This window comes from Xylaria bambusicola, assembly GCF_022495145.1.
Source record: "Xylaria bambusicola strain CBS 139988 unplaced genomic scaffold F5B22scaffold_90, whole genome shotgun sequence".
In the NCBI taxonomy this organism is placed as follows: Eukaryota; Fungi; Ascomycota; class Sordariomycetes; order Xylariales; family Xylariaceae; genus Xylaria; species Xylaria bambusicola.
In genome coordinates, this window is record NW_025953643.1 from 29,505 (window position 1) to 53,296 (window position 23,792).

A 23,792-nucleotide genomic window follows, 5' to 3' on the forward strand; every position below is an offset into this window, starting at 1 on the left:
TCGCTCCACAGCACCACTTCAGACCACTCTTTGCTTCCGACTTTGTTCTGACCATTCATCTGTGCAGTTCTCTCGAAGCTGTGACAATCTGGATATGCAGGGAAGTGTACACAAAGCTGCAAGAGACCCCGTGAACAACTTTCCCGGCTACTAAGTAGGTACGTATTGGACATGTTTCACGGCAGTTCGCTACTTATATAAATACTTACATATGTGCTGTGAGCACAGTGCCATCCTCGCCCTACAGAAGGTATTTGCACAGTACCTATAGGGTAGATGCGCTACTCTTTTAGGGAGATGGACTCCACAGCCCTGGAGCTGATCCATTACAAGGTGCTTACCTAACTGGGAAGAGGTACCTCTATCTCTCGACAGAAGTACTTGACGATTGGCCTAGAATAAGCCGAGATGCCAGGTACCCAGTTACTTTATACGCGGGTACTATAGAATTGGAGACCCTGACCCCATTCTCCTTGTCATTTCTGTCATTGCCCAGCCAAAAGCATTCGCTGGCAGACATCGTCCACGTAACTTTGGCCGACTCAGCCTCTTTTTTTCAGCAGTAGTGTCTGTCTGACGAGTGACGACCGCTTTCAATCCGGGGGTGGATGTCTGTCGCATGTTTGATCTTCATCTGATTTGCTTGCTTGCTTGATCGCTTGATCGCTTGATCGCTTGATCGCTTCCACGCTTCCACGCTTTCGTCTTTCGACTTCCGTCTTCCGTCTTTCCCTCCTCCTCCGTTACCCTTCTGTCACCAGAGACCGACCGATATCTTCATCCTCCATAGAGCTCTACGCCTCACACGCCCTCGTTTCAGATCCTTCCCGCCCGTCCGTCTACTCGCCGCGGTGATTCCCTGCACTTTGTTGCGAATCAACAAACTCGGTTGACTCTTGCTTCCATTTGACGTCTCGCTATTACTTTCCATTCGCTACCAAGAAGTCTACATCTGCCTCCGAAGACCCTCGTTAATACTTACCCCTAGAACCGGCCGCCGACGGCCAGTAGCACTAGGACGATACAAGAGGATTCATATAAACAAACCGACAACAGCTTCTGCGCCCACCAGAAGCATTGGTGATGGAATTGGGATACACAGTACCACAGTGAATCTACATCAACGAGCTATCACCCGTCTCTCGTGCAACCTCGGCTCTTCTATCCTACCCGGCACTGGCCATCTCACATTCGTCATCGTCAACTCTCGTCATCAGTCGACAACGGCAGCAGCAGCAGCAGCGCCATCGTCTTCAGAAATCGAGTTCTTGATAGCCATCACGGTGCATAGCAACTGCCATGGCTGCTAACGACTACTACGGCGGTTCATCATCACATTACAATCGGAATCAATACGAGCCTTCGATTGCACCCTCTGGTCCGCCGCCCTCGTACACTACGAACCAACCATACCAACCTCACCAGCAAGGCCAGACACCGGCATCGCCATTCGAGACCGTCTTTGACGACCACGTCTATCCCTCCCAGACACACTCCCAATCCCGCCCGACAATAGACAGCATGGGTACCAGCCAACAAAGCTTTGCTCAGGACACGCGGTATCACGGCCCTAACTCACCTGGAGCCGCCGACGACATACCTCTCCGTCAACACAACAAACCCCCAGGCTACCTCAACGACTCTACTGACCATGTCTACGATGCCGACCCGGCACCTCGGAGGCGTCACACGAACGCGAACCGAGGACTGCGCTTCGGCCAACTGGGCATGCTGGGCTCCGACAAGAAGAAAATCCCCATTGTTGTATACGTCTTCTCCATCATCCAGATTGCCGTCTTCATCGCAGAGCTGGTGAAAGCTGCCCAACTGACTGGCTCACCCATTCAGACTTCACCATCTGTCAACCCTATGATTGGTCCTTCACAGCAGATACTCATCAATATGGGGTCAAGGTACGTGCCGTGCATGAAGAACGTCAACGGCATACAGAACTACCAACCTCCTCCCGGCATCAACCTCATCGAGCCAGGGTTTCCCTTCCCTTGCCCGAATTCGACCTCAAATGACTCTGATGACCCTTCCAACCACTGCTCGCTTTCCGAGCTGTGTGGATTCAGTGGCGTACCTAATCCCAAGTGGCTGGGGGCAGATGGTCTGAACCAAAAGCCTGAGCCAAATCAGTGGTTTCGTTTCATCACGCCGATATTTCTTCATGCCGGCTTCGTCCATATCGGCTTCAACCTTCTCCTTCAGCTCACCATGGGCCGTGATATCGAGATCGCTATAGGTTCTATCCGTTTCTTCCTCGTATACCTGAGTGCCGGGATCTTCGGCTTCGTGTTGGGGGGTAATTTTGCCGCCTCCGGGATTTCGTCAACAGGAGCGTCGGGCGCCCTGTTTGGCATCATCGCCATCACTCTACTCGACCTCCTCTATTCATGGAGCGACAGGCGTAACCCAGGGAGGGAGTTGTTCTTCATCCTCATCGAGATCGTCATATCTTTTGTGCTCGGCCTTCTTCCAGGACTCGATAACTTCTCGCATATTGGTGGCTTCATCGTCGGCCTCGCCTTAGGCATCAGTGTTCTTCACTCGCCGAACTTCCTTAGGCGGAGGATTGGCGAGGACCATTTCGGCGGAGTCCCCTACTCCAGTGTCGGTGGAAATGCCACCACGAGTGTGGCATTCCCCGCGTTTTACCGGAATCCCGTTGGCTTCTTCAAGGGTCGGAAACCCCTATGGTGGGGCTGGTGGCTCCTCCGTGCCGGGTTCCTGGTTCTTGTCATCGTTGTCTTTATCGTGCTCCTGAATAACTTTTATTCGATGCAAAATCACTGCAGCTGGTGTAAATATCTCAGTTGTATTGTAAGTATCATCCCCTTTTCTCCAATCTGTTTTGGTGATGGATGGAGTTGCTGACTTTTTATGATACAGCCTGTCAATGGGTGGTGCGACATCGGAAACATCAATGTCACTTACACGAACGTGACTTCGAAGAGAGACTTCATCTTTACAGCGATAGACCAGGTAGCTACGCTCTCTTAAGCCGACACAGAGGAACATGTTTCATTACGCGGCTTTTCAACAAAAGAAAAGATTCATTCGACACGCCTTCAATGAATTGTATGATATCCTTGATAGATGGGCATTCCTGCATAGTACTCAGCGCACCTATTCTCCTTTGCTGGGGCAAGATAAAAATTGACGTAATTTGAGATAGCACCACCGGTTCGCGGGCTTGCATACTTGTGAGGGTATAGGTATGGGGTTTGGTCTTTGGTTTTGTGGCGTTGGGCACCTTAACTGAAGGCATGACGCAAAAATCATGTTTTGTTTACTTATTAGCTTAATTAATTTAACTCGTTTGGAAAGAACATTTGTGGACATAGGTGATTATACATTGACATCGTATTCATTTTGTAGTTCTGTTCAGTTGGCGGCTTAGCAGTTTGGCCTCGAATGTATAGAGCAACATGTTGCCAAGTGTGAAGAATCTTGGACTCTACGTCACTCACTAGTCAGTCAATTATTGTGCTGCCGTAATAGTATGTATCTGAGCATACACTCAACTATTAGATTGAGTTATTCTATGACAACTTATACACTAATTGCGCACATACAATACGAAGAGATATTATGTCTCCCCTAAAAGCCATCCTCGCCGTACATGGCAGGAGGAAGAGGCTTTCTTCCTTTACATCTGATATATTACGGTGAATTACCACGCAGCGGTTCATCTGATATTAATCGCTTCTGTAGCCGCGGATTAGAGTTCAGGTCTGGTTGTATCGATTCATAAACGGCATGTTAGCTGAGTTACTTCGTGAATGAGAAGTGACGATGATTTTACATATATGATTACAGTAGGTACTTCGAGTTGCTTCGTGCCCCCTGGTTCATGTACTATGAGTGATCCCTTGCTCGTATCTTCAACATCATTCCTCACCGATTTATCTCGACATAGCTGTACGTCGTCGTCTAGGTTCGAGATGAGATCCTAATTGCATCTCTCTTCTTTGATTTGCGTGCCACTGCTGCCTGTGTGTCACCAATAACTAGACCCGTAAGTACATAGGTTCAAACCAGACCTGGGTTCCTTTGTAGAAGCTTGGGTGCCTAGTCTACCTCAAAGTGTAAAAGAGGATGAGACACGAGTTAGTTCTAAAGCAATCGTATAACTACCGCTGTGCTAGAGCGAGGTTGTCACGATGGCTAATTTCGGTACCCTTTCTTGGTGACTATAATCGGCCCCGGGTGGTCGAAAATAGCTAAAGTAGTCGTGTAACCACGTTGATAAATATTGTGGGTATATGATTCATCCATTATTGGATTGAGCCGTATTTTCTTTGTCCATTTTGGACCTCAAGAGGCATGTCTTGTAGCTACTAGGTTGCGCTGCGGCTATCTGCATATCGTAGTGTCATTCTGTCTTGAACGTTAGGCAACCAGAATACTCTGTGTCCATTTCTGGATTCTTCACCACTGTCCAGTTCTGGACTTTGTGTCAGTGTCCATTTCTGGACTGAAATTCAAATTATAAAAGCCTTCAACAAACAGCAGTCCGTTCTCATCCTGTCAAGTTCGCAAGAGCATTCATATTTAAAGCCGTGGGCCATCATCTTTGGCCCTTGGAAAATTATATCTACCAATACTACCAACGAGGGAATAAGATCTGGGTACATTCATTTCGACTCTTAGCAAAATGACACGCCTCCCTGTTCTCCCATCCGCTCCCCGTGTCTCCCAGGAGACATCGCGAATATTTCACCTCCCGCCACGAAAAGAGAAGCGGGCAAAAGCTTCTACTATTTTTGGCACTAGCGCCTGGAATCTGACATCTAGCGTTCCTTTCCGCTGGACAAAACACCACAATGATATTTTCACAGACTGGATCCGCCTGAAAGGCCCCAGTGCCGCCGCAACAGCCGACCTGGTGCCTCTTCTACGAGAACTTGAACTTGACGGCTACGAGGACATCAATAATTTTCGAGGCGAGTGCGTCCATGACCTGATTATTGTCAAAGTCCGCCGGGAGATCGCAAATATGAAGGGTTCGATTCCAATCATGACCAAAGCGGCAGAGGAGAAGAATGTTGGGGTTGAGGTGACTACGTCGAGAATAGGGCTGAAAGAAGCAGCAGCCAGAAAGACGTGTGATATAAAGTCTACACTGCCTGCTGAGACTGAATTCATTACTCAATCTAGGGAGCGGACAAAGACGTCTGAGCCGAGATCTTTCACGCAGGGGGTGCATTACACCACGCTCCCGATACGACCTGCTGGTCAAATGTATCATGTTACCAAGGCTGTTCCGGGAGATCATCATCATCCACTACCACCACCTTGTCGTTCAAGCCCAGATAACAAGCCCCAAGCAAAAATTGAAACGTCAAGCCGTGCAACATCCGTTAACCTAGACAATACTTCCCGGAACTCTCATTCTGGCAATCATCCATCAAAACTCGACGCGACACATCAGCCTCCTGAAGAATTATCCCTCCATCTTCGTCGTCATAACCCACGGCGCATCACAAGTCTAAGCCAAGATCTCTCTGCCCCTGTCGAGAAAGCGAAAAATGCTATGGCGGAACTGTCGGCGGTAGTCAACAGTCTACCACCTGACACTGACAGCGCAGCGCTGGAGACCGCGCTGCACGATGCTAGACTGGAAATTGCCCATGTGGGTAAACTGATTGACGAATATCTTAAGCGACGGGAGTGAAGGGGTTGGGGGGGAAAGGAGAAGGCCGATTGCAAGGCTGCAAATACTTTATAAGAGGAAACGGACAAGGGCAAGGAGAGCAAGGGGAAGAAGAAATTGAGATGTAGGGGGAGGTAGAATTGCTGATTATCTAGGATTAACCAAGTTGGGTTTGATACTTTCGTTCATACATTCACTCATTTAGCTCATATCTTACTTGCCATCGAGACTAGAAGTAGAGCATAATCAGCGGTTAATCTAGCCCTACTGTTCGAGCAAGCACGAAGGATTCATCCTTGGAGAAAACAATTGGAAAGTACGTGAATACTAGACATACATAAAGCAAATACCATGAAATGAGTAAGGCCAACAAGTCCTATGAGGCGTGGGTATATTGACTGACTCTAAACATCCATTTGTTCGACAATGACGCTTATACTACAGTAGCTAGCAAGAGTGAAAAGAAAGCACGACACCAAAACAGCAAACAAGCCTTCATGGCAAAACCAGTTCATGCATCATCTCTCATTTATCATGGCCAAGACAGGACAGTTCCTCACCAAACCACGATTCCATCCCTCACGCATCCTCGTCATCACTCAAAAGCTCCTCAACAAGGTCATCTTCGCCATCACCATCACCATCTCTACTCCCTTTCACAACCGTATTCCCACTCGTATCCGGCTCCAACTTCACCGTATCATCCTCCTCCTCACCCTCGTCTTCCTCAACGACATCCTTCAGCACAGTAGAATCCCCATCTCTGCGCGCAAGAACTACAGTATCCTCACCGCCATCATCAGTGCCCGCCACCGACCGATCCGCGCTCGTCCCAGTAACAACCGAGACACTCCGGCTTCGTCTCGACAATTTATCCGCTCCGTCATTCAGGGAATTGACAATCTTGCCTAGACTGACGTGGATCTTGTACAGCGCGTTGCGGCCCGTGGCATCACTGAGAAGGTTCTCTTCAACGGCCGCTGATACGTCTTCGTATAGACTGCGAAGTTTATCCTCTGAGGAGGACGGGGATATATATAATTTGCCGAAGAGAGGTGCAATGACCTTTTTCTCTTCTTCTACATTATCTCGACATTAGCCACTATCTCGTAACATCTTTTTCTTCTCTTTTGATGATATTGTTGGGTATTGTTGGATAGGAGACTGAGGGCGGGACATATACTTACTACTCGCATTCCCATTCAATTTCTCCAAAATATCAGCCGCAAAATCAAGATGTACATCCCCATTGACATTCTTTCGGTCCGCATCCATCGGAACACCAGGCATGTAGCACTTCCTGGGATCCGTCCAATCAACGAGACACGCGCCAATGGTATTCAGGCTGGCCATTTCGTCATCGACATCCATCTCGTCATCATCAATACCTTCTCGGATATTGTACAAAGCATGCAGAGTATCGAGAGCGACAGAGCGCATGAGATCCTGATTTTCGGCACGCGAGTAACAGAACACAGGAAGGAAATAATTCAGCGCCTGTCGAACGCTCTGGTTCCCAGCCGTCGAGGGATCAAAGTACGCGACGATGAGGGTCTTGAGTAACTCGCTCGACGTCTCCGCGTCAGTAACCACGCGGCCTAGAAGGAGCTTGGATACGGCCACGGTGGCAGCACCTTGGACTTCAGGGTTTCGGGATCCCGACCTCAGAGCCTTGACGTAGACTTTGAGGAGTGTCGGGTTCGAAGACAATAGTTGTGCACCATGTACATTTAGAATGTCAGTTAGAATCTGCAGAGCGGTGATCTGAAGGGCTGCATGCCCTTTACTGAAGAAATGCATGAACAGCGTGAGATTTTCTTCAGCGAGAGGTCTGTCTAGCAGAGCGCATAGACCAAGACAAACAAGTCCGCGTTCTCGAACAGGTGCCTCATGGCTGCGTACAGCGGGTACGACGAGGTTGTTAAGCATAGAGACTAGATGATCATTCTGCTGTAGATTTCCCTCTACATTCGATAACATGCACTGTACGATATGCAGGCATTTCATGTTGATCATGATTTCCTTGATGGCCTTGTCACGAGCTTCTTCCTCACTCATCTCTGCGTCTTTGGTGTTCTTCCCCTTTCTAGTGGGAGTGCTGTCACCGCTAACTTCTGAACGAGCCGAGTGGAAGCTCTCGTCGTCGTCGCCGTTGGCGCCATCGTCAACGATCGCATCGTGGACATCGGCAACGGCCTCGAGAACCACGCTGCAGAATTCCTTTTCTCCGGCGGTATCTGGGGCACATATGTCTCGCAATACTTCAACGGTAAGCTTAGTGACTTCATCCGGTAATTCCGGGATGGACAAAGCTTGTCGCAGAAGCGCGAACATCTTCCGCCTGCCTACTTCATCCGAGTAGTCCAAGGTCAAGACAATGTGGAGTAGCTGCTCGACGATGAATTCTTGTTCGACCGTATCTTCTTCTTCATCCTCTTCCACGTTGTCTTGCTTGTTGACCCTCTGGATGGCTTCGATCATAACGTTGAGATACCGCTCCAGGAAGTAAGCTATTTTAGTCACTTCGGGTAGTTTTTCCTCAACAAGAGCCTCGTATTTCCCGTTCCCTTCGGTTCGGCAGAAATCGTTGAAGCTTCGGGCAACGAAAACAGACTCAGCACTCAACGTCTCCCAGAACTTGTCATTGAAATCCATAGCGTCCCGGTAGTCTGGACGACCTTCCCAGAACCCCTTCATGGCCTCCAGGGCCACGCCATTCTCGACGCCCGAGTTGACTACGTCGATGCGTTCCAGAAGCTCGAGTAGACCGTCCAGGGTTGGGGCTGCTGGTTCAGGCGGAGCCTCGCCGTCCTCGGGCTGGGTGACACCAGCGCAATCCTCGATCCAACGCTCGCGGAATAATCTCCCAGCAGCCTTGCGAACATTTTCATCTCTGTCTCTTAACCCCCATCGTAGAAGCTTCTCTCTCATGGAAAGCGACAGGTGACGGAAATCACCAAGCGCAGGGAGCAGACGGGCGTAGACGGCGCGGCGCGTTGCGGCATCCTGGTCTCTTGCTCTCTCGAGAAGGTAGGGAAGAGTGGCGGGGAGAATGGGGAGATTGACAAGGAGAGAGCGCCGGACCTCGGCACTAGGGTCATTCTGTAAGACCTCGAGGAGTTTCTCGAGCAAGCCTGTCTCGGCATCGTCTTCGCTTTCCTCTGGATTTGTCATTCCTTCTATCTGGTTGCCGGCTAATCTGCCAAGGCCCAGTACAGCCTGGGAGCGCACGACAGCTTCTTTGTCGCGGATCCTCTTCAAGAGGCCCTGACGCAGCTTCTGAAACAAGTCGTCGTCGATGGCGTCGAGAGAGTTAATGATGTGAGAAATCAGCTGTGTCGACCTGTAGCGAACAAACTTGTCCTTGGAAGCTAGCAGGGGGAGGACGGCCTCCATGACTTCGGTAGTGAGACGACTGCTGGGCGTTTCGGGCATGGTGCTCGCATCGGCATCGGTCTCGCCTAGCAGCTCGTTGTCCTTGTCATTGGCGTGTCGCAGGAAGAGTCCGATGAAGCGAATGGTGCGGTCGCCGACGCCCTCGCTCTTCTTGACAGGCATGATGCGGAAGACACAGCGCGTGAACTCGGCGTTGAAGTCGGACTCGTCGAAGTCGTCGGCGGCGTCGGCATGTTTGTTCGGGCGCGTAGGCTCGTAGCAGCATGCCTCGTGAATCTTGCGCAGCGTTACTGCCAACTTGCGGTGTGTGGCGGTGGTCTTCTGGGCGTCGCGGAATACGGCGCATACTTGATGCCGTAGACTGTTGTCGGGAGCCTCTTCCGGGATGTCGACATTGGATGACGAGGCGCGCGATGTTGTCGAGGCTCGTTTGCTGGCGGGACCCGACCCCCGCGTAGAGCGCGAGGATACCCTGGCTGGCATGATTGTAGCAGATGTATTGTTACTTGTGCTTTTACTTGTATTGCTTATCTCTGTATTGTATGCGACTTTCTCTGAACTTTCTCTCGATGATCGGGGTTGAGAAACAATGTGTACCGCAACTGGAGTTCGGCTTGCGATTGGGCGGGGATAATAAACAACGTGAGTAGACCAAAGATGCCCAAAGAGTTGGACAGGGTCTAAATGAAAATGGCTGACCAAGCGCAATGTTCAATCGCAAGGCTATTTCAAGTATTACAGTCGTGATAGTCGTGGATAATCGTGGATAGCCGCCCTACAAGTTGCGACTCGGCCTGTTTCCATTGTATTGTTGTATCGCGTTCTATCTAAGCGGGCGTTTATTTACGTGCCCTGTGGGCTGGTGGGACAACGCCTATCAGAGCCTGTCTTCCCCGCGCCTAAGCCACTGCTGTTACGCCACATCAACTACTCGATTCTGCTCGACCTGAGAGCCTCAGCCACAATACCCGCATCTGGCCAGACTAGGCAATCGATAGTGAGATCGAGCCGTTATCGTATAACCCCACTTTATTTTTTCCAATGTTGATGTTGCGACCAGTACTTTTGATCGTCAAGCAGCCTCGAGCTCTATTGACTACTGAATCTAAATCAAGCACGGCCAGCTCTTGTCCTTCGCCAACATGGGAAAGGCTAAGCGATTGGCTGCTGAGGCAGCAGCATCATCTGATGCTGTTGGCGACCGTCCGTCCAAGAAGGCCCGAGTCGACAGCCGGTCACTCTTCGTCCGAGGATTAGCTCCTAACACGACCACAGAGAAATTGACCGATTTCTTCTCTCAGCACTTCCCCGTCAAACACGCTACTGTTGTCATCGATCCCCAGACCAAATTGTCCCGCGGATTTGGCTTTGTTACCTTCACCGACGGAGAGGATACCCAATCCGCCAAGGAGCAGCTGCAGGGCCAGAAAGTAGACGGCCGGCCGATATCCCTCGACATTGCCGAGAGTAGACATCGCCAGGCCGGTGCTGCTGCCGATGATGCCGCCGCCAAGAAGGAAGACAGACGAGCTGCTCTCGCCGAGGCCCGCAAAGCCCCTAAGCTGATCATAAGGAACCTGCCATGGAGCATCAAGCACTCCGATCAGCTGGCTGCGCTGTTCCGCAGCTACGGTCTCGTCAAGTATGCCGATATCCCCCAACACAAGGGCAAACTATCCGGGTTTGGATTTGTCACAATGCGCGGAAGGAAAAACGCCGAGGCAGCTATGGAGGGTATCAATGGGAAAGTCGTTGACGGAAGAACTGTATCGGTAGATTGGGCCGTCTCGAAAGATGAGTGGCAGAAACACGAAAAGAAGGACACAAGCAAACCAAATGAGTCGAAGGAGACCAAGGATAATGATGAAGAGGATGATGAAGATGATAAGACTAGTGAGGAGGACAAGAAAGATGACGAGGAGAAGGAGGAAGAAGATGAAGATCTGAGGAATTTCATGAAAAATCATATGGAGAATCTCGAAGATGAACCCAGTGATGCGGATGAAGACGAAGACAGAGAGGGTGAGGATGAGGATGAGCCCCTATCAGACGACGATGATGCTGCTTCAGGCGGTGCTCCCGTTTCTCAAGCAAAACCACAAACCACGGATAATCGGACAACCATATTCATCCGGAATCTTCCCTTCTCTTCCACAGACGCAGAACTCAAAGCCCACTTCGAACAATTTGGCAGAATAAGGTACGCAAGAGTGGTATGGGACAAGGCAACGGATCGTCCAGCCGGTACGGGTTTCGCTTGTTTTGCGAATGAAGACGAATTCAAAGTCTGCTTAAAAGGGGCTCCGCGACCCCAGCAATCCGCCATACCCAATAAGAAATCAATCTTGCAAAACGAAACAGCTGACGAGGGTGGTAAATACACTATCGACGGCCGTGTGTTACAAATCTCTCAGGCTGTGAGTAAAGACGAAGCAAGCCGCCTTACCGAGTCAGGTGCCGCTGCCCGGGAAGGCAAAAATCAAGACAAGCGCCGACTGTACCTGTTGTCTGAGGGTGCCATTCCAAGTGGCTCGCCCATGTTCAATATGCTTGCACCGTCCGAAGTGAAGATCCGCGAACAGAGTGCCGCCCAGCGGAAGAAACTCATCCAAAGCAACCCAAGCCTTCACATCAGTCTGACTCGTCTCGCCGTGCGCAATATCCCGCGAAATCTTGATTCGAAGGGACTCAAAGCCTTAGCGCGCGAGGCTGTTGTTGGGTTCGCAAGCGATGTCAAAGCTGGGCATCGTGAACCACTGTCGAAAGAAGAAAAGGCTCGAGGTGGTGACGAGGATAAAGAGGCCGAACGCCGGCGCAAGGAGAAAGGCAAGGGTATTGTGAAGCAAACGAAGATCATGTTCGAGAACAAGGAAGGCTCCAAAGTGGCTGAAGCGGATGGTGCGGGTAAGAGTCGTGGATATGGTTTCATCGAATACACATCGCACAGATGGGCGCTCATGGGCCTGCGGTGGTTAAACGGACACGCTGTGAAGACCGATGACGGCAAGACGCAACACCTGATTGTCGAGTTTGCGATTGAAAATGCACAAGTTGTGGCTCGACGCAAGGAGCTGCAAGCCAAGACTGGTGCATATCAGTCAGGATATAGTCAAGAACATGCGGGCGAGAAGGACGAAAGGAATAATTCGAGATTCTTACCCAAGGGTAAAGACTTCTCAGTGTCCAGGGGGAAATGGCAGGGACAGAATGGCAAAGGCAAGTTTGGCAGAGATCAAGGCAGACCTGACGATACTGTCAAGGCAGCAAGTCAGAACAGCGACGCCAAAGAAGCACTGCAACAGAAAATAATAGCACGGAAAAGGATGACGCGGAAGAAGAAGGCGAAAGGTCGTTCATAGTTAGGAAGAGTATATCAGATACTTAAGATATCACTTATGTGCTTTACAAGGCACGATGCAAAATTCACAAATGGATGCAGAGAAACCTGTAATTGGATATCATGATTGATTGACTTGGTCATCGAACTTTCATTCTGAGGGTGATCCCTTTTCCGCAAACCGAAACCCAGGGCAAAGTGATGATGGCACATGAAGCCACCCATACATATCTTGCCATACCATACCATGACACACGAGTCCCGAACACCAGTAAGAACCAAACGCTATCAACCCAAGGCAAGAAGGGAAAATCAGTCCGTGCGTCCGCCCATCCCGACTCAGCGCTTCCAAAACCACCCATTCTTCCCATTCTCATCCTTCCTTTCACTCCCCTCCGCATCTTCCCCATCCCTATCCCCATCCTCTCCATCAGTGGTCTTATTCCAGCTGTAAGAGAAGCTCGCACCCGCATTTCCACTCCCACCAGGTAAATCCCCCTCCCAAGACCTGGTCCTCGCAAGTCCTTTGCTCCGCGAGACGAGATTGCCGTGTTTGTCGTACACGCACTCGATGGTCTTAACCTCTTCTTTGCCATCGGTTTCTTTGCGCTCGATGGTTCGCACGCGTTTGCTTCCGTCTGGGTAGACGATGGTCTTGGTCTCTTCCTTGTCTTTCTCCCCATCCTCGCTTCCCGGGGTAATAATCTTCAGATCTTTCTTTCCATCCGCATCAACAGCGGCCGTGAATCCTACTTTCATCCCATCCTCCTTCCCGCCAAAGGAAACCCGAAAGGCATCGTACAGCTCGTCTTCGAACTCAGCTTCTTCCGTACGTTGTTGTTGTTGCTCGCTACGACGTCTCCAAGAGTGTTCCCACGCCCTGTGTCTCTCCCTATCCCTCTCGCCAAAGCTGAATCCAGAGCCCAATCCGAATCCGAACCCAATCCTCCTCTCCCTCTCATCTTCCCCGTCAACAACGACTCTGGAAGGCGCACCACGCTCGCGAAACTCCTCCCAGTCGTCCCTATACACAGGCCGTCCTTTCTTCTTGACATCGAAATACGCATCCCAGAGCCCCATGCCTCCTAGACCCGACACCCAATTCACCGAGTCCACTCTATCACCTCTCTCCCCGCGCTCTACTCCGAATCCTCCGACGCGAAGACGCGTCCTATCTCTGGTGTCTCTTGAGGAAAGACATTTCTTCCACCCCGGCGTGCGCGACATGGATAGCGGCGCGCCGGAGCCCGTGACGAGGAGATCCTCGAAGGCATCGCGGAAGGTGAAGGTGCCTTCACACCCCCGCGGAGCGTCGTTGGGCGTGGGCTGGCGTAAGTGTTGGAGGCTGAAGGGAGAGTAAGGGGAGCGGACGGCCCAGTCGTGGACGCCGTGTGGGGTGGTTTCTTCAGGATCAGGAGTAGGAGTAGTAGGAGAGGCGGGGTAGGTAGGGGAGGTGGGTGTAGTAGGTGAAGTTGGTGAAGTGGGCGCAGTGGAAGCATTGTGGTGATGATCAGACATGGCGGCGGTAGACGCGTGGTCCGATGCAGATGAAGAAGAGTCAGGCATCTTTGGCTGTAAGCTCAGTGGCGGTGAAATTGATGAAGATGTTGCTGAATTCGGAGTTGTAGCGGTCGTTGATGTCGTTCCTGTATGTTGTGGCGATGATACAGGTGATGAAGTAGGCAAAGTTGGCGAGACCGAGCCTACGAGAACATCCCAACCACGCCGTATGTTGCTATCAATATGGTTCTTGAATCGAACAAACGGGTTATCTTCGACGACCATTTTCAATTCTCGGAAAATGCAAGCGGCTCACTACCTAGTCCAAGCGCATTAGACTCATCGAAGGTCAACGAAGGCCACCGAATCAGATTCAATGCGAATCGAACGATTCGATTCCAGCTGCTACACGGTACGTACGTGTATGTTATGCCATGCAAGCAATTGCGCACGCACAGCCACCAGGACCAGGTCTCCAATACAGAGAAAGGACGGGACCCAAAGTAAGCAAATAATGCAGATGTAACTTGGCACCTGAGCGACACGACACGACACGACACGAATCGAATAGAAATCTGAATCGCAAGCGAACAGCATATCCCGGCATATGGAGGGACGAGAACGAGACGACGTCAATGCTTCCGTTTATAGCGATAAACGAAAGAAACCCCGCCGCTTTTTTGCATTGCGTGTCCTGCATAAAGTCTGAGATCTCCCGCCCTCCCCGCCTTCCGGTGGCACCCCACGGGCCCTGACAACGAATACAACAACAGCTGATTATGACATGATTGTCTTACTGCCTAGGTATATTTTTTCCGGATTCCGAAATGCTTCACGTAAAGTCTCTTAAGATTTATGTAGTTGGATTAATGCGGTAATTCATAAAGAAAGGGTGTAAAAGACAGGTAGGTAGCAATGATGTCAAAGCTTGGCAGACAGACCCTGGTCTCTAATACATCAGTAGAAAGAAATATCACATAGGTAAATCTCGCCAAAACGTGTGACAGGTATTTCCATAGGTTCTCATAACATACTGAGCCCTATATGAGATGATAAACATATTTAATTCAATTTAAAATCTACAATATCGAATTGTCTCTTAATGTGTAGTATCCGGGAATCTCGTGAAATGACGAGGCAGTACCTACTGTACGTGAGCCTCTGGTGCCTTTATCATAGTAACACCTATAATGGCTGAAAAGTTGAACAAGGATGATTTACCTATCTAGGCATGCAGACCCGGCCCGTAACCTGCGAGGCTCAAGAGGTGTTTTGAGTTTCTGAGAGTTGGATTCTCTCAGCTCGCTTTCTTGGATACCTACCTAGGTAGTCACAGACAGGAAGCACACATTCCGGTGCATTAATCTACACCAAGTACATTTGAGGCTATCATATCGTAGGTATAGCAAACAGACCAACACCGCCCAATCCAGCCACTAGATATCTCCATTACCGTCAGACACGCCGTACATCCAAAACCATCTCATCACAATCACACGTAGGATATCAAATGCTATTCATATAGCTAGCTATATGAACCAAGCGAATCATATAAATCGATAAACAATCTATTGGTATCATGTACTTATAGAACATTCGCACCGGAGCCCAGTCAGCCAGCGTGACTTCAATAGCAATAACGACCAGGGAAAGGAAAATGGATGAGGTCCTGTTCCATGCATATAATCCAGAGGTAGAAAAAAATGAAGAAACAATCCATCGCTTGCCTATGCAGTAAAGATGAGTCAGGTAAACAAATTGATACAGTTGCCGCCCAGGAGCCCAAGCCTCAAGTCGAGGATGATGATATACATCCAACCCCTCCGCATAAACCCTTCAATCCATCCCTCTGCCTCAAACCCAAGGAAGGTAGGTATGAAGAGAGACTTCAACTACTCGGCCTGCAGCAACAAATCAACACACCAAGCAGCCCAATCAACCACCCCTCGCAAAGTATCAACAGCGCCAACGAGCATATTCAAAGACACGAGAATGCCCACCGCAACAAGTCCGGCCACGGCTTCCAGTCACGAAATCTTGCCGGCGCGGTTCTTCGCAACCTTGACTTTGCCCGCAAGGACGTCGACCTGTCCATTGACGTCATCAAGCATCCTCGTCTGCTCCTCGACCTCGACATGAATGGCCTCGGCCATTTCCCGCTGGCGCCTGATGATCTTGGCCAGCGCGTCAACATCGCTATCCTGCTCCTGCATCATCTGTCGCTGGAGCTGCGCGACGCCCTGGTTATCCAGTTCCCTCGTCTGTTCGGTTTCCGGCAGCGGTGCGCCAAGGACTCTTCCGCGCCCTTTCGTCGCCGCGTTTCCGATGAGCGCAGCCTTGTCCGCCGTCGAGGGCACGCCTCCTCGCGCGGCGGATTTAGCCGTGGCGGAGATGGTAGAGCTAAGCTTATCCAGGTCTTCCCTATCGACGCGTGCCGCAGCGAGTAGATCTTTTCTTCGGCGGATCTCGCCATCACCTAAACGCTTCGCGTCCTCCATGGTCTTCAGCCCGTCGCGCAAAGTGTTCAGCAGTCCGCCCGCTTTGACGAGCGCCTTCTTCGCGGCTGATCCTGCCTCGAGGGCGACAGCGTTCTCGGTAGCAGCGTCTCGTCTCGCTAGACAACGGCGAGCTTCCTGGAAGTCCCTCTTCATCTCTGCGTGCAAGTCGAGCCAGGTGCCGGGGTCCTGAGAGGCGGCGACATTGGCGGCATCTCTGTTAGGGATGCCGTAGCCAGCCCTTACGCTCGCGGCACTGTTGGAGGCGCTGTTGAGGCTGGGGAGATTGAGGAAGGTGCGCCAGGCGGGAGTGTCGCGCCACCTGCGGTCGGGGGATTCAGCAATGGCGCGGAGGTAGGCTTCGAGGCCCCTGCGGCGGTCCTCGGTCAATTCTGGCGAGTTTCGCGTGGATTTGAACCACGACTTGGCTGGTAGGGGAGCGGGAGGCGGGACGGTGACGAGGGATGTGAGGGCGCTGTGCAGAGTGGCAAACTCGGAGTATCGCTTCTGGACGACGTAGGTACGCAGGGGAAGCCTCATGGTGATGTTGTAGAGTGTGTAGGGCTTGGATCCGTCGGGAGGCGTGTAGAGAGACGTCGTGGGAATGGTGATCTCGGCGGGAGGCGCCATGATGAAGAAAGCAGCGTGCACACGCAGGCACCTGGGATGTTGTGTTTGATGTTTTCTACGTCGTCGTGGCTGTTGATTCCCAAGCTGGGGAGGGGAGGGAAGGGAATGGCGAGTTGGAGAAGGGTTTGTGGTCGGTGTACACACTGACAAAAGAGTGAGCCCGTGTATACCTGTGTTCTGCGTGTGTGGAATGCCTTCTCTGATGCCAAATAGGAGAGTCGTCGTCGTCGTCGTAGTGGAATGAGAATGAGGCTAAGGTCACGGCGTCGATCGATCTCAGGCACGGGACTTGACCTGGTGAATGAGGTAAAGACAAGTTAAAGATTAATTGGCTGCCTGTTCCGATTGAAAATGTGGGGGCTGAAGACCCGGCTCTTCCCCGGACTGTCATGATGCAGGAGCACGCGACCGGCAGAGGTAAAGGTATCTTTGTACCTTGCTGGAATCTTCATAATCATTCTTCTGTCCTCGATCATGCAGATGTCGCGCCATCGAGATGAGAAACAGAGATCAAGGACGTGATACCTATGTTGCTATTTTACCCAAAAGAGAATACTAGACAGTCCACAGGGCATAAGTAGCTATCAGTGGTCCAACATCGCGTCACATCCTAGTGCCAGGAACCCGTTGATGAACTCGCCAAGTAGCTGACTGACCCTCTCATTCGACCCATGATTCGTATCCCTCTCGCACACGAGGAGGGCGATGATGAATCCAGCCTACCTATAGTACGTAGAGCCGTCTGCGGGTACATTCCCGCCCGGCCCCGCAACAGATCGCGCTTCCGTACACTCCCCCACAGTTCCCGGTGTCTTTCCCTCACTCATCCCCGCACATCTGATGCGGTGCAAGAAGTTCATAGTGTCACATCATCCTAGGAGCCTGTCTTTTCCTCCTATTATCCATGGTAATAATGCGGTTATTACAAGAGAACTGTTGGCGGGTACGGTGGGCGTGGCTATATTACCCCTTACAGTGGATTCCTTTAGTGACTACCGTAGAACTTCTACTCTACAACATCAATAATAACCCTTTGGCAATCAATTCGTTTATCAGAACCGAAAAACCCGCCGCCATCACCCACTGCGTATCCCCGCCTTTCGGTGGTGCTTAATGTTTTCCGCCGAGTAGATCTAGTCTATTTCCAGAATGGTGTACCGGTAGTTCTCAGCCAAACCATCCTTTTTTATCACGATAGGTATTACTCTATTGAAGGTCATAGAAGCAAGTCCTGGAGATGATCGTATACATAATAAACAGTATTATGTAGATCCCCCTTACTCACTTTCTCACCATTCCACCAAGAATTTTCACCCACTTGCCAGCAATCATGAGAGCGTTAAGATACCACGGCCCATACGACGTTCGTCTCGAACATGATATCCCAGAGCCCGAGTGTCGCCCCCACCAGGTCAAGATCAAGCCGTCATGGTGCGGCATATGCGGATCTGACGTGCACGCATACATGTCTCCTACAGCAATTCCCTTCAAAGAAACGCCGCATCCTCTAACGGGCGAGACATGGCCTGTGACCCTTGGCCACGAGTTCTCTGGCGACGTTGTGGAAGTCGGTTCACAGGCTATCGGCTCACTGAGCGTTGGGGATCGAGTCGTAGTACAGCCCACTCTCTGCTGCGAACAATGTATCCCCTGCAGAGGCGGTGCTGAGAACTGCTGTACTTCGTTTGGATTTCTCGGCTGTGAGTCTTTCTTACTAATTCGCCTAGTGTACAAGATCATTTTAAGCACTTCATAGCTCCCCCTAAGATCCATGCGTTTCTCTCAAGGCAGGCTAATAATAATCACCAGTGATGGGAGGGGGCGGTGGACTATCAGATTTCGTCACTGTTGATTCCCAATATGTCTTTAAACTCCCAGATAACGTGCCATCTGATATTGGAGGTTAGTAGGTGCAATAGTAATGTTCCCTACCCGAGTTAATTATATGTGCAGCTCTCGTCGAGCCTTTCGCGGTTGCATGGCATGCTGTTTCACAGGCCAATATTTCCGCCCACAACGATGTTGTGATCATGGGTGCAGGGCCCATAGGCTTGGCGGCGCTTAAATGCATCAAGCTTCGCCAACCGAGGAACATCATCGTGGTCGATATCACCCCAGAACGTAGGAGGTTGGCTGAAATGTTTGGAGCCACTGTCACCCTTGATCCCCGGGAGGAGGATGTAGTCGCCAGGTGCAAAGAGCTATGTGACGGGGTGGGACCTGCCATTGCGATGGACTGCGCTGGCGTTGCTTCGAGTATCCGGTCTGCCATTCAGGCAGCTCGGCCCAGAGGTCGAGTTGTCAACGTGGCGCTATGGGACGAAGCCGTCCCATTTCAATTTAACGACCTTCTACACGGTGAGAAGACGATCACGGGTTCGTGTAGTTACAGTAGGGATGACTTTGAAAACGTTATCAGGGCGATTGGGGATGGCTCGATTAATGTTGATAATATGATCACTCGTAAGACTACTATGACACGTGTGGTGGAAGATGGGTTTCAAGCACTGCTCCAGGAGAAGGAGAAACATGTCAAGATTCTTATAGACGCACGACTTCCCTAGATTCATCAGGAAAGTAGCAAAGGTTAACGTCTACCCTTCGCTGCCGTTACTTGATCAGCATGTTTCATGATTCTATACCTCTAGATACCGGTAAGTCGTGCCTCCTCGGGTAAGCAATCTGCTTAGACTAAATGTTTTCAACAACTGAATTTGAATAGCCCAGTCGTTGTCACCATCATCCTACATGCAGGACGAGCAGACTAAATTCCCTGATTTGCCCCCGTCTGGTGTCAGCGACACGAATCGTGCACTTTTGGGGGGGAGAAGGTCAGCCAATGGCGAAATTACATACAATTGCGTAGGTCGCGTTCTCAGTTTAACTGTCACGGGCAGGCTTCCTTCTGGATTTCGGACAAAGTGCAGCAATGGGAACAGTCACCGACCTTTGGTACAACATTACTCTTGTTTAAGCCCAACCCGCCCGAAACGGCGCAATCCTATCACGGCAAGAGCACATACAAACAACAACAAGCCGAACGCAAGCCAGAAGGCGGCGGAATACCCCTTTTCTAAAGCGGCCGACATCTGATCTCCGTGCCACTCAGCCGTGTGCATTACGCTCTCAGACAGCAAGCTTGTAAGCGCTAGGCCAAGGGATGTTCCAAGCTGAGCAGCAGTGTTGAAAACAGCCCCAGCAAGGGACTGCATGTCGCGGGGAAACACTTCGCTTACTGTTATCACCCCGACGCAGAATAACACGTCTGCCGAAGCCTTTGTGCCACTCAAACATAAGTATTTGCCCGGGATCCAATGGAGAAGTCAGATTGGTAAAGTTCATTGCTTACCGGTTGTAGAAGTTGTGCAGGAAAGGATGCCCACCAGTATGGCCACTCTGGCCTTGCGTTGGCCATGATTGCCGACGCGCCAGAAGAGAGCAATGACGACACAAAAATAATATATTTTGGCGATAGCCGGTGTACGAAAGCGCCCGTTGACAGTCCGATAATGGACCCAACGACAAGGCCAGGCAGCAATTGAAGGGACGACTGCAAGGGATTTACCTGCTGTAGATTTTGAAAGAACAGCGTGCAAAAGAGCTCCATAGTTTGCAGAACCCCGTATGACAGCATCACCATAACGCAAATGCTTGCAAACGACAGCTGCTTCCAAAGATGGTTGGGAATAAGGACCACTCGCTTCTGTTTGGCAGCAATATGCATCCAAAAGACGAAGACAGGAAACAGGACTAAGCTGGTTGCGAGAAGTACGATGTTCTTAGGTGCACGTATGGCGCTCGTTGACCCCGACAGTTCGCCCAGAACATATGCGAGCAGAGCAAGAGCGGCAGAAATAATGATAACTCCCACCCAGTCAATCTTGGTGCCTAGGTTGGACAAGGCTCTAGGCCGCCCGAAATTTCCCCTTGGGAGCCGGTAAATGGCTAACAGGAAGAGCAAAAATGACGCTCCTGAGGCTATATACCAACCCACTCGCCATCCAATCGTATCCGCAAAGATACCACCGAGTACCAGGCCGGCTGAATAACCCAGAGACTGCCCAAGGCCAGTGCAGGCAAATCCTATATTGCGGAGACGACCGGGTGAAATAGCATTAGACAGGATATCGGTCGTCGTAGGTAGACAGAGCGCAATCGAAATGCCCTGTAGGGCTCGGAAAATAACCAACTGTATACTCGTTCGAGCCAAGCCACAGCCAAGCATGAAAGCCGACTGCAACAAAGCACCGACCAAGAAGACGACCCTTGAGCCTATCGCGTCTGCTATAGAGCCGGAAACCAGGAGTGACGCGCCACTTGTCAATCCGTAGACCGAGAGGGGCAAGTATGAGCCGCTCGATGGTATGGACAAGTCCCGCGTAATTGTCGGAATTGACGAAGTGAGTAAACCATTCGACACGCTAGCTATGAACGTGACTAAGCAAAGGATACATATGATAGCATATGCTCGCGGCCGAGAAACATAGGTCTGCGTGCTATCTTCTTCCAAAGACACAGCTTCCACTGGAGTCTCGGTGCTCGAGAGACTATCATCAAGTGCTGTTTCCTTGCTTGGTGGAGGTACGACTCCAGGTGAAACAACCACATCGATGACAGACATGTCGAAGTCTTGATAAGGGAACAGTGATGTGTCGAGAATAATAGAAGCGTAAATTTAAGGAGAGCCGGTGGCTTTGACGAGAGGAAGGCTACCGAAGCTGTGGGACTGACAACGTACAACGAACAGGGAATTATCTACTTCTTAAATAGTACAGAGTCGAAACAGACATAAGACTATGTAATCTATACCTATGCCTTCATAATTGACGTAATTCTTTCGGATAATCTTGTAAGCACTTGTGCCGCAATCTTCTCCTAACGCATAAAATGCCCGAGCTTACCACTGTCTGACTCTCCCTGGGCCCTGGCTAAGCGTACGTGGCCGGTTTAGTTTGATTTTGCCCCCGGGGTGAAAATTTGCATCATGGGAAAGATTCAGTTCGAACGTCCTAGATGGTCGCACAAACCACTGGTTCAGGGGTTGTGTCAGATCAGTGGTATACGTACCTAGGTACGGAGGTTGCGGCCAAAAGTATTCATCATCCTTGGCAACGTAACATAGTGTAAATAGAAACACTTTCACTGGTTAAGCCGTGAACTAACCGAAGCTGTTGATTGTTGACAGCTTAATACAGTTGGTAATACGCTGGTCGCGGTCTACTAACGGCCTATAAGCTTAGTATTATGTTTAGGTCGAGCCGATGGCGGTCTGGCAGACTAGAAGCCTTGAAATCCTTACACTGTAGGTAGGCAATCTAGTCAATGATGAATACTTTTGACCGCAATGTCTGTAGCTATGGCGAGATCGAAAGTTACATTGGTAGAGTGAGCATAGCTAGCACCTGATATTTCAGTTCCCTTAAACTCGTAGCTTCGTAGCGAATTCGTAGAGGATTTAGCATCTGTGTTGTGGACTTATTCATAGACTGTCCATTTTGCTCAGTCTCTGCAGACTCGCCTCTCCTTTGTTACTTTTCGGCCTCATTAGTTATATCCGCCACTGCGCTGGCCTTCAAAAGACAGTGCTTCTATCGCCTAACACCGAGCTATTCATGTCATACTCAGGTGGAGTTAAGGAGCGGCTAAACTAAGGTCCGGGGATCGTATTACTATTCGGCACACCGCTCAATTACCTGTGAGATAAAATCCCACCTAGTTAGGACATGCTCGGAATCTCCAGAGAATAAAAGATGAGGGCAAAACTACGCAGCGAATAGATTTGAGGCTATGCTTCATATTTCGAGATAGAGAATGTAAAACCATAATAGATTCAAGCGTAACGATGTTGAATACGCTTTTTGCACTGTTGAAAAAATCCATACACACACAGTCTTCCACCCCCTACCCTCAACTGTCATTCTGCGCGAGGAGAAGTCATAACCCCTCCCCCCCCCCAGTAGTCGATCCCAGATTAATTAGCGGCGGGATCTGTCATTTTTCCGGGGTGGGCTTCCCCTGAATTTGTAGTTCGGAAAGGAGTTTCTTTATATGGGCGTTCAGATGATATTCAGCCAGTCGCATGGGATCCATATTCTTAGCCCCCGCGATCTGGCCAAAGCATTTATCATTCCCAGCCTTGCACCAGCACTCGAATGGCTGAATCATATCCCACTCCGAGCTGGGATAGAAGAAGCTAAGGACGTCACCCTTCCGAAGGGGTTTCCCTGAGGCCACTCTGAATTCCATGCGCTCAGTATCCAATTCAAGAGAAGGGTCGCAGCTATGGTTGATGAACTTGAGGTCCGAGTTGAATTCCACATGTTTATTGGGGGCAATTTGAATGCTGGTGTAGGCAGGCTCCGCGGTCGTCACGCCGTTAATACGCGCGAATACGGAACCTGCTGGGAGATCGACGAGGGATTGGGCCCACGCGCGGAAGTTTCCGGGGTCATGTCTGACCATAAAGAGACGTTCCAGGTCTGGATTTATCCAGGCCGGGACTGGAAGAGTCTTTTCGGGCTCAGTGGCAGCGTACGTGGTAGGTACGTATTGATAGGCAAGCATGTTGCAAATGGTAATTGCTCTCTTGGGATTTTGAGTGTGGAATAGGTATATAGACTGTTTTTTAGAACACATAAAGCCTAGATCGTGGAAGGTTGCTGAAGTTGCAGAGGCAGATGAGTCTAGCTATTTATACCTTAAAACATGTTGCTTTAATCGTACAGATTCCACCCAGAGAGGGACAACATGGGTGTCCTCTCACTGGCTCTAT

General features: G+C 50.4%; 9 protein-coding genes across 9 annotated transcripts; 4 read left to right on the forward strand and 5 right to left on the reverse strand.

Annotated features, from left to right (window-relative positions):
* Positions 1-960: 960 nt before the first annotated feature.
* Positions 961-3,519, forward strand: F5B22DRAFT_574065 (uncharacterized protein). Its single transcript, XM_047973192.1, has 2 exons — positions 961-2,826; positions 2,896-3,519. Exons 1-2 carry the CDS (start codon positions 1,300-1,302, stop codon positions 3,004-3,006), a joined length of 1,638 nt encoding a protein of 545 aa, XP_047824985.1. The 5' UTR covers positions 961-1,299; the 3' UTR covers positions 3,007-3,519.
* Positions 3,520-4,492: 973 nt separating this feature from the next.
* Positions 4,493-5,707, forward strand: F5B22DRAFT_630582 (uncharacterized protein). Its single transcript, XM_047976556.1, has one exon. The coding sequence runs from the start codon at positions 4,664-4,666 to the stop codon at positions 5,681-5,683; it is 1,020 nt and encodes a 339-aa protein (XP_047824986.1). The 5' UTR covers positions 4,493-4,663; the 3' UTR covers positions 5,684-5,707.
* Positions 5,708-6,019: 312 nt separating this feature from the next.
* F5B22DRAFT_630583 (nuclear condensing complex subunit) lies at positions 6,020-9,884 on the reverse strand. Its single transcript, XM_047976557.1, has 2 exons — positions 6,850-9,884; positions 6,020-6,741 (listed from the first exon to the last, which is right to left on the reverse strand). Exons 1-2 carry the CDS (start codon positions 9,539-9,541, stop codon positions 6,242-6,244), a joined length of 3,192 nt encoding a protein of 1,063 aa, XP_047824987.1. The 5' UTR covers positions 9,542-9,884; the 3' UTR covers positions 6,020-6,241.
* A 223-nt stretch (positions 9,885-10,107) lies between these two features.
* On the forward strand, positions 10,108-12,510 carry F5B22DRAFT_630584 (uncharacterized protein). Its single transcript, XM_047976558.1, has one exon. It carries the CDS (start codon positions 10,201-10,203, stop codon positions 12,415-12,417), a length of 2,217 nt encoding a protein of 738 aa, XP_047824988.1. The 5' UTR covers positions 10,108-10,200; the 3' UTR covers positions 12,418-12,510.
* Positions 12,511-14,740, reverse strand: F5B22DRAFT_630587 (uncharacterized protein). The gene has a single exon (XM_047976559.1). It carries the CDS (start codon positions 14,178-14,180, stop codon positions 12,735-12,737), a length of 1,446 nt encoding a protein of 481 aa, XP_047824989.1. The 5' UTR covers positions 14,181-14,740; the 3' UTR covers positions 12,511-12,734.
* Positions 14,741-15,922: 1,182 nt separating this feature from the next.
* Positions 15,923-17,020, reverse strand: F5B22DRAFT_640400 (Phox homologous domain-containing protein; the record flags this gene model as incomplete). Its single annotated transcript, XM_047977842.1, has 1 exon — positions 15,923-17,020. One exon carries the CDS (start codon positions 17,018-17,020, stop codon positions 15,923-15,925), a length of 1,098 nt encoding a protein of 365 aa, XP_047824990.1.
* A 1,222-nt stretch (positions 17,021-18,242) lies between these two features.
* On the forward strand, positions 18,243-19,816 carry F5B22DRAFT_574188 (GroES-like protein). The gene is made up of 4 exons (XM_047973193.1): positions 18,243-18,720; positions 18,830-18,922; positions 18,974-19,674; positions 19,743-19,816. The coding sequence occupies exons 1-3, from the start codon at positions 18,351-18,353 to the stop codon at positions 19,582-19,584; spliced, it is 1,074 nt and encodes a 357-aa protein (XP_047824991.1). The 5' UTR covers positions 18,243-18,350; the 3' UTR covers positions 19,585-19,674; positions 19,743-19,816.
* Positions 19,817-19,980: 164 nt separating this feature from the next.
* On the reverse strand, positions 19,981-21,641 carry F5B22DRAFT_652410 (uncharacterized protein; the record flags this gene model as incomplete). Its single annotated transcript, XM_047979599.1, has 2 exons — positions 19,981-20,295; positions 20,370-21,641. The coding sequence occupies 2 exons, from the start codon at positions 21,639-21,641 to the stop codon at positions 19,981-19,983; spliced, it is 1,587 nt and encodes a 528-aa protein (XP_047824992.1).
* Positions 21,642-23,011: 1,370 nt separating this feature from the next.
* On the reverse strand, positions 23,012-23,584 carry F5B22DRAFT_640403 (uncharacterized protein; the record flags this gene model as incomplete). Its single annotated transcript, XM_047977843.1, has 1 exon — positions 23,012-23,584. The coding sequence occupies one exon, from the start codon at positions 23,582-23,584 to the stop codon at positions 23,012-23,014; it is 573 nt and encodes a 190-aa protein (XP_047824993.1).
* Positions 23,585-23,792: the final 208 nt, after the last annotated feature.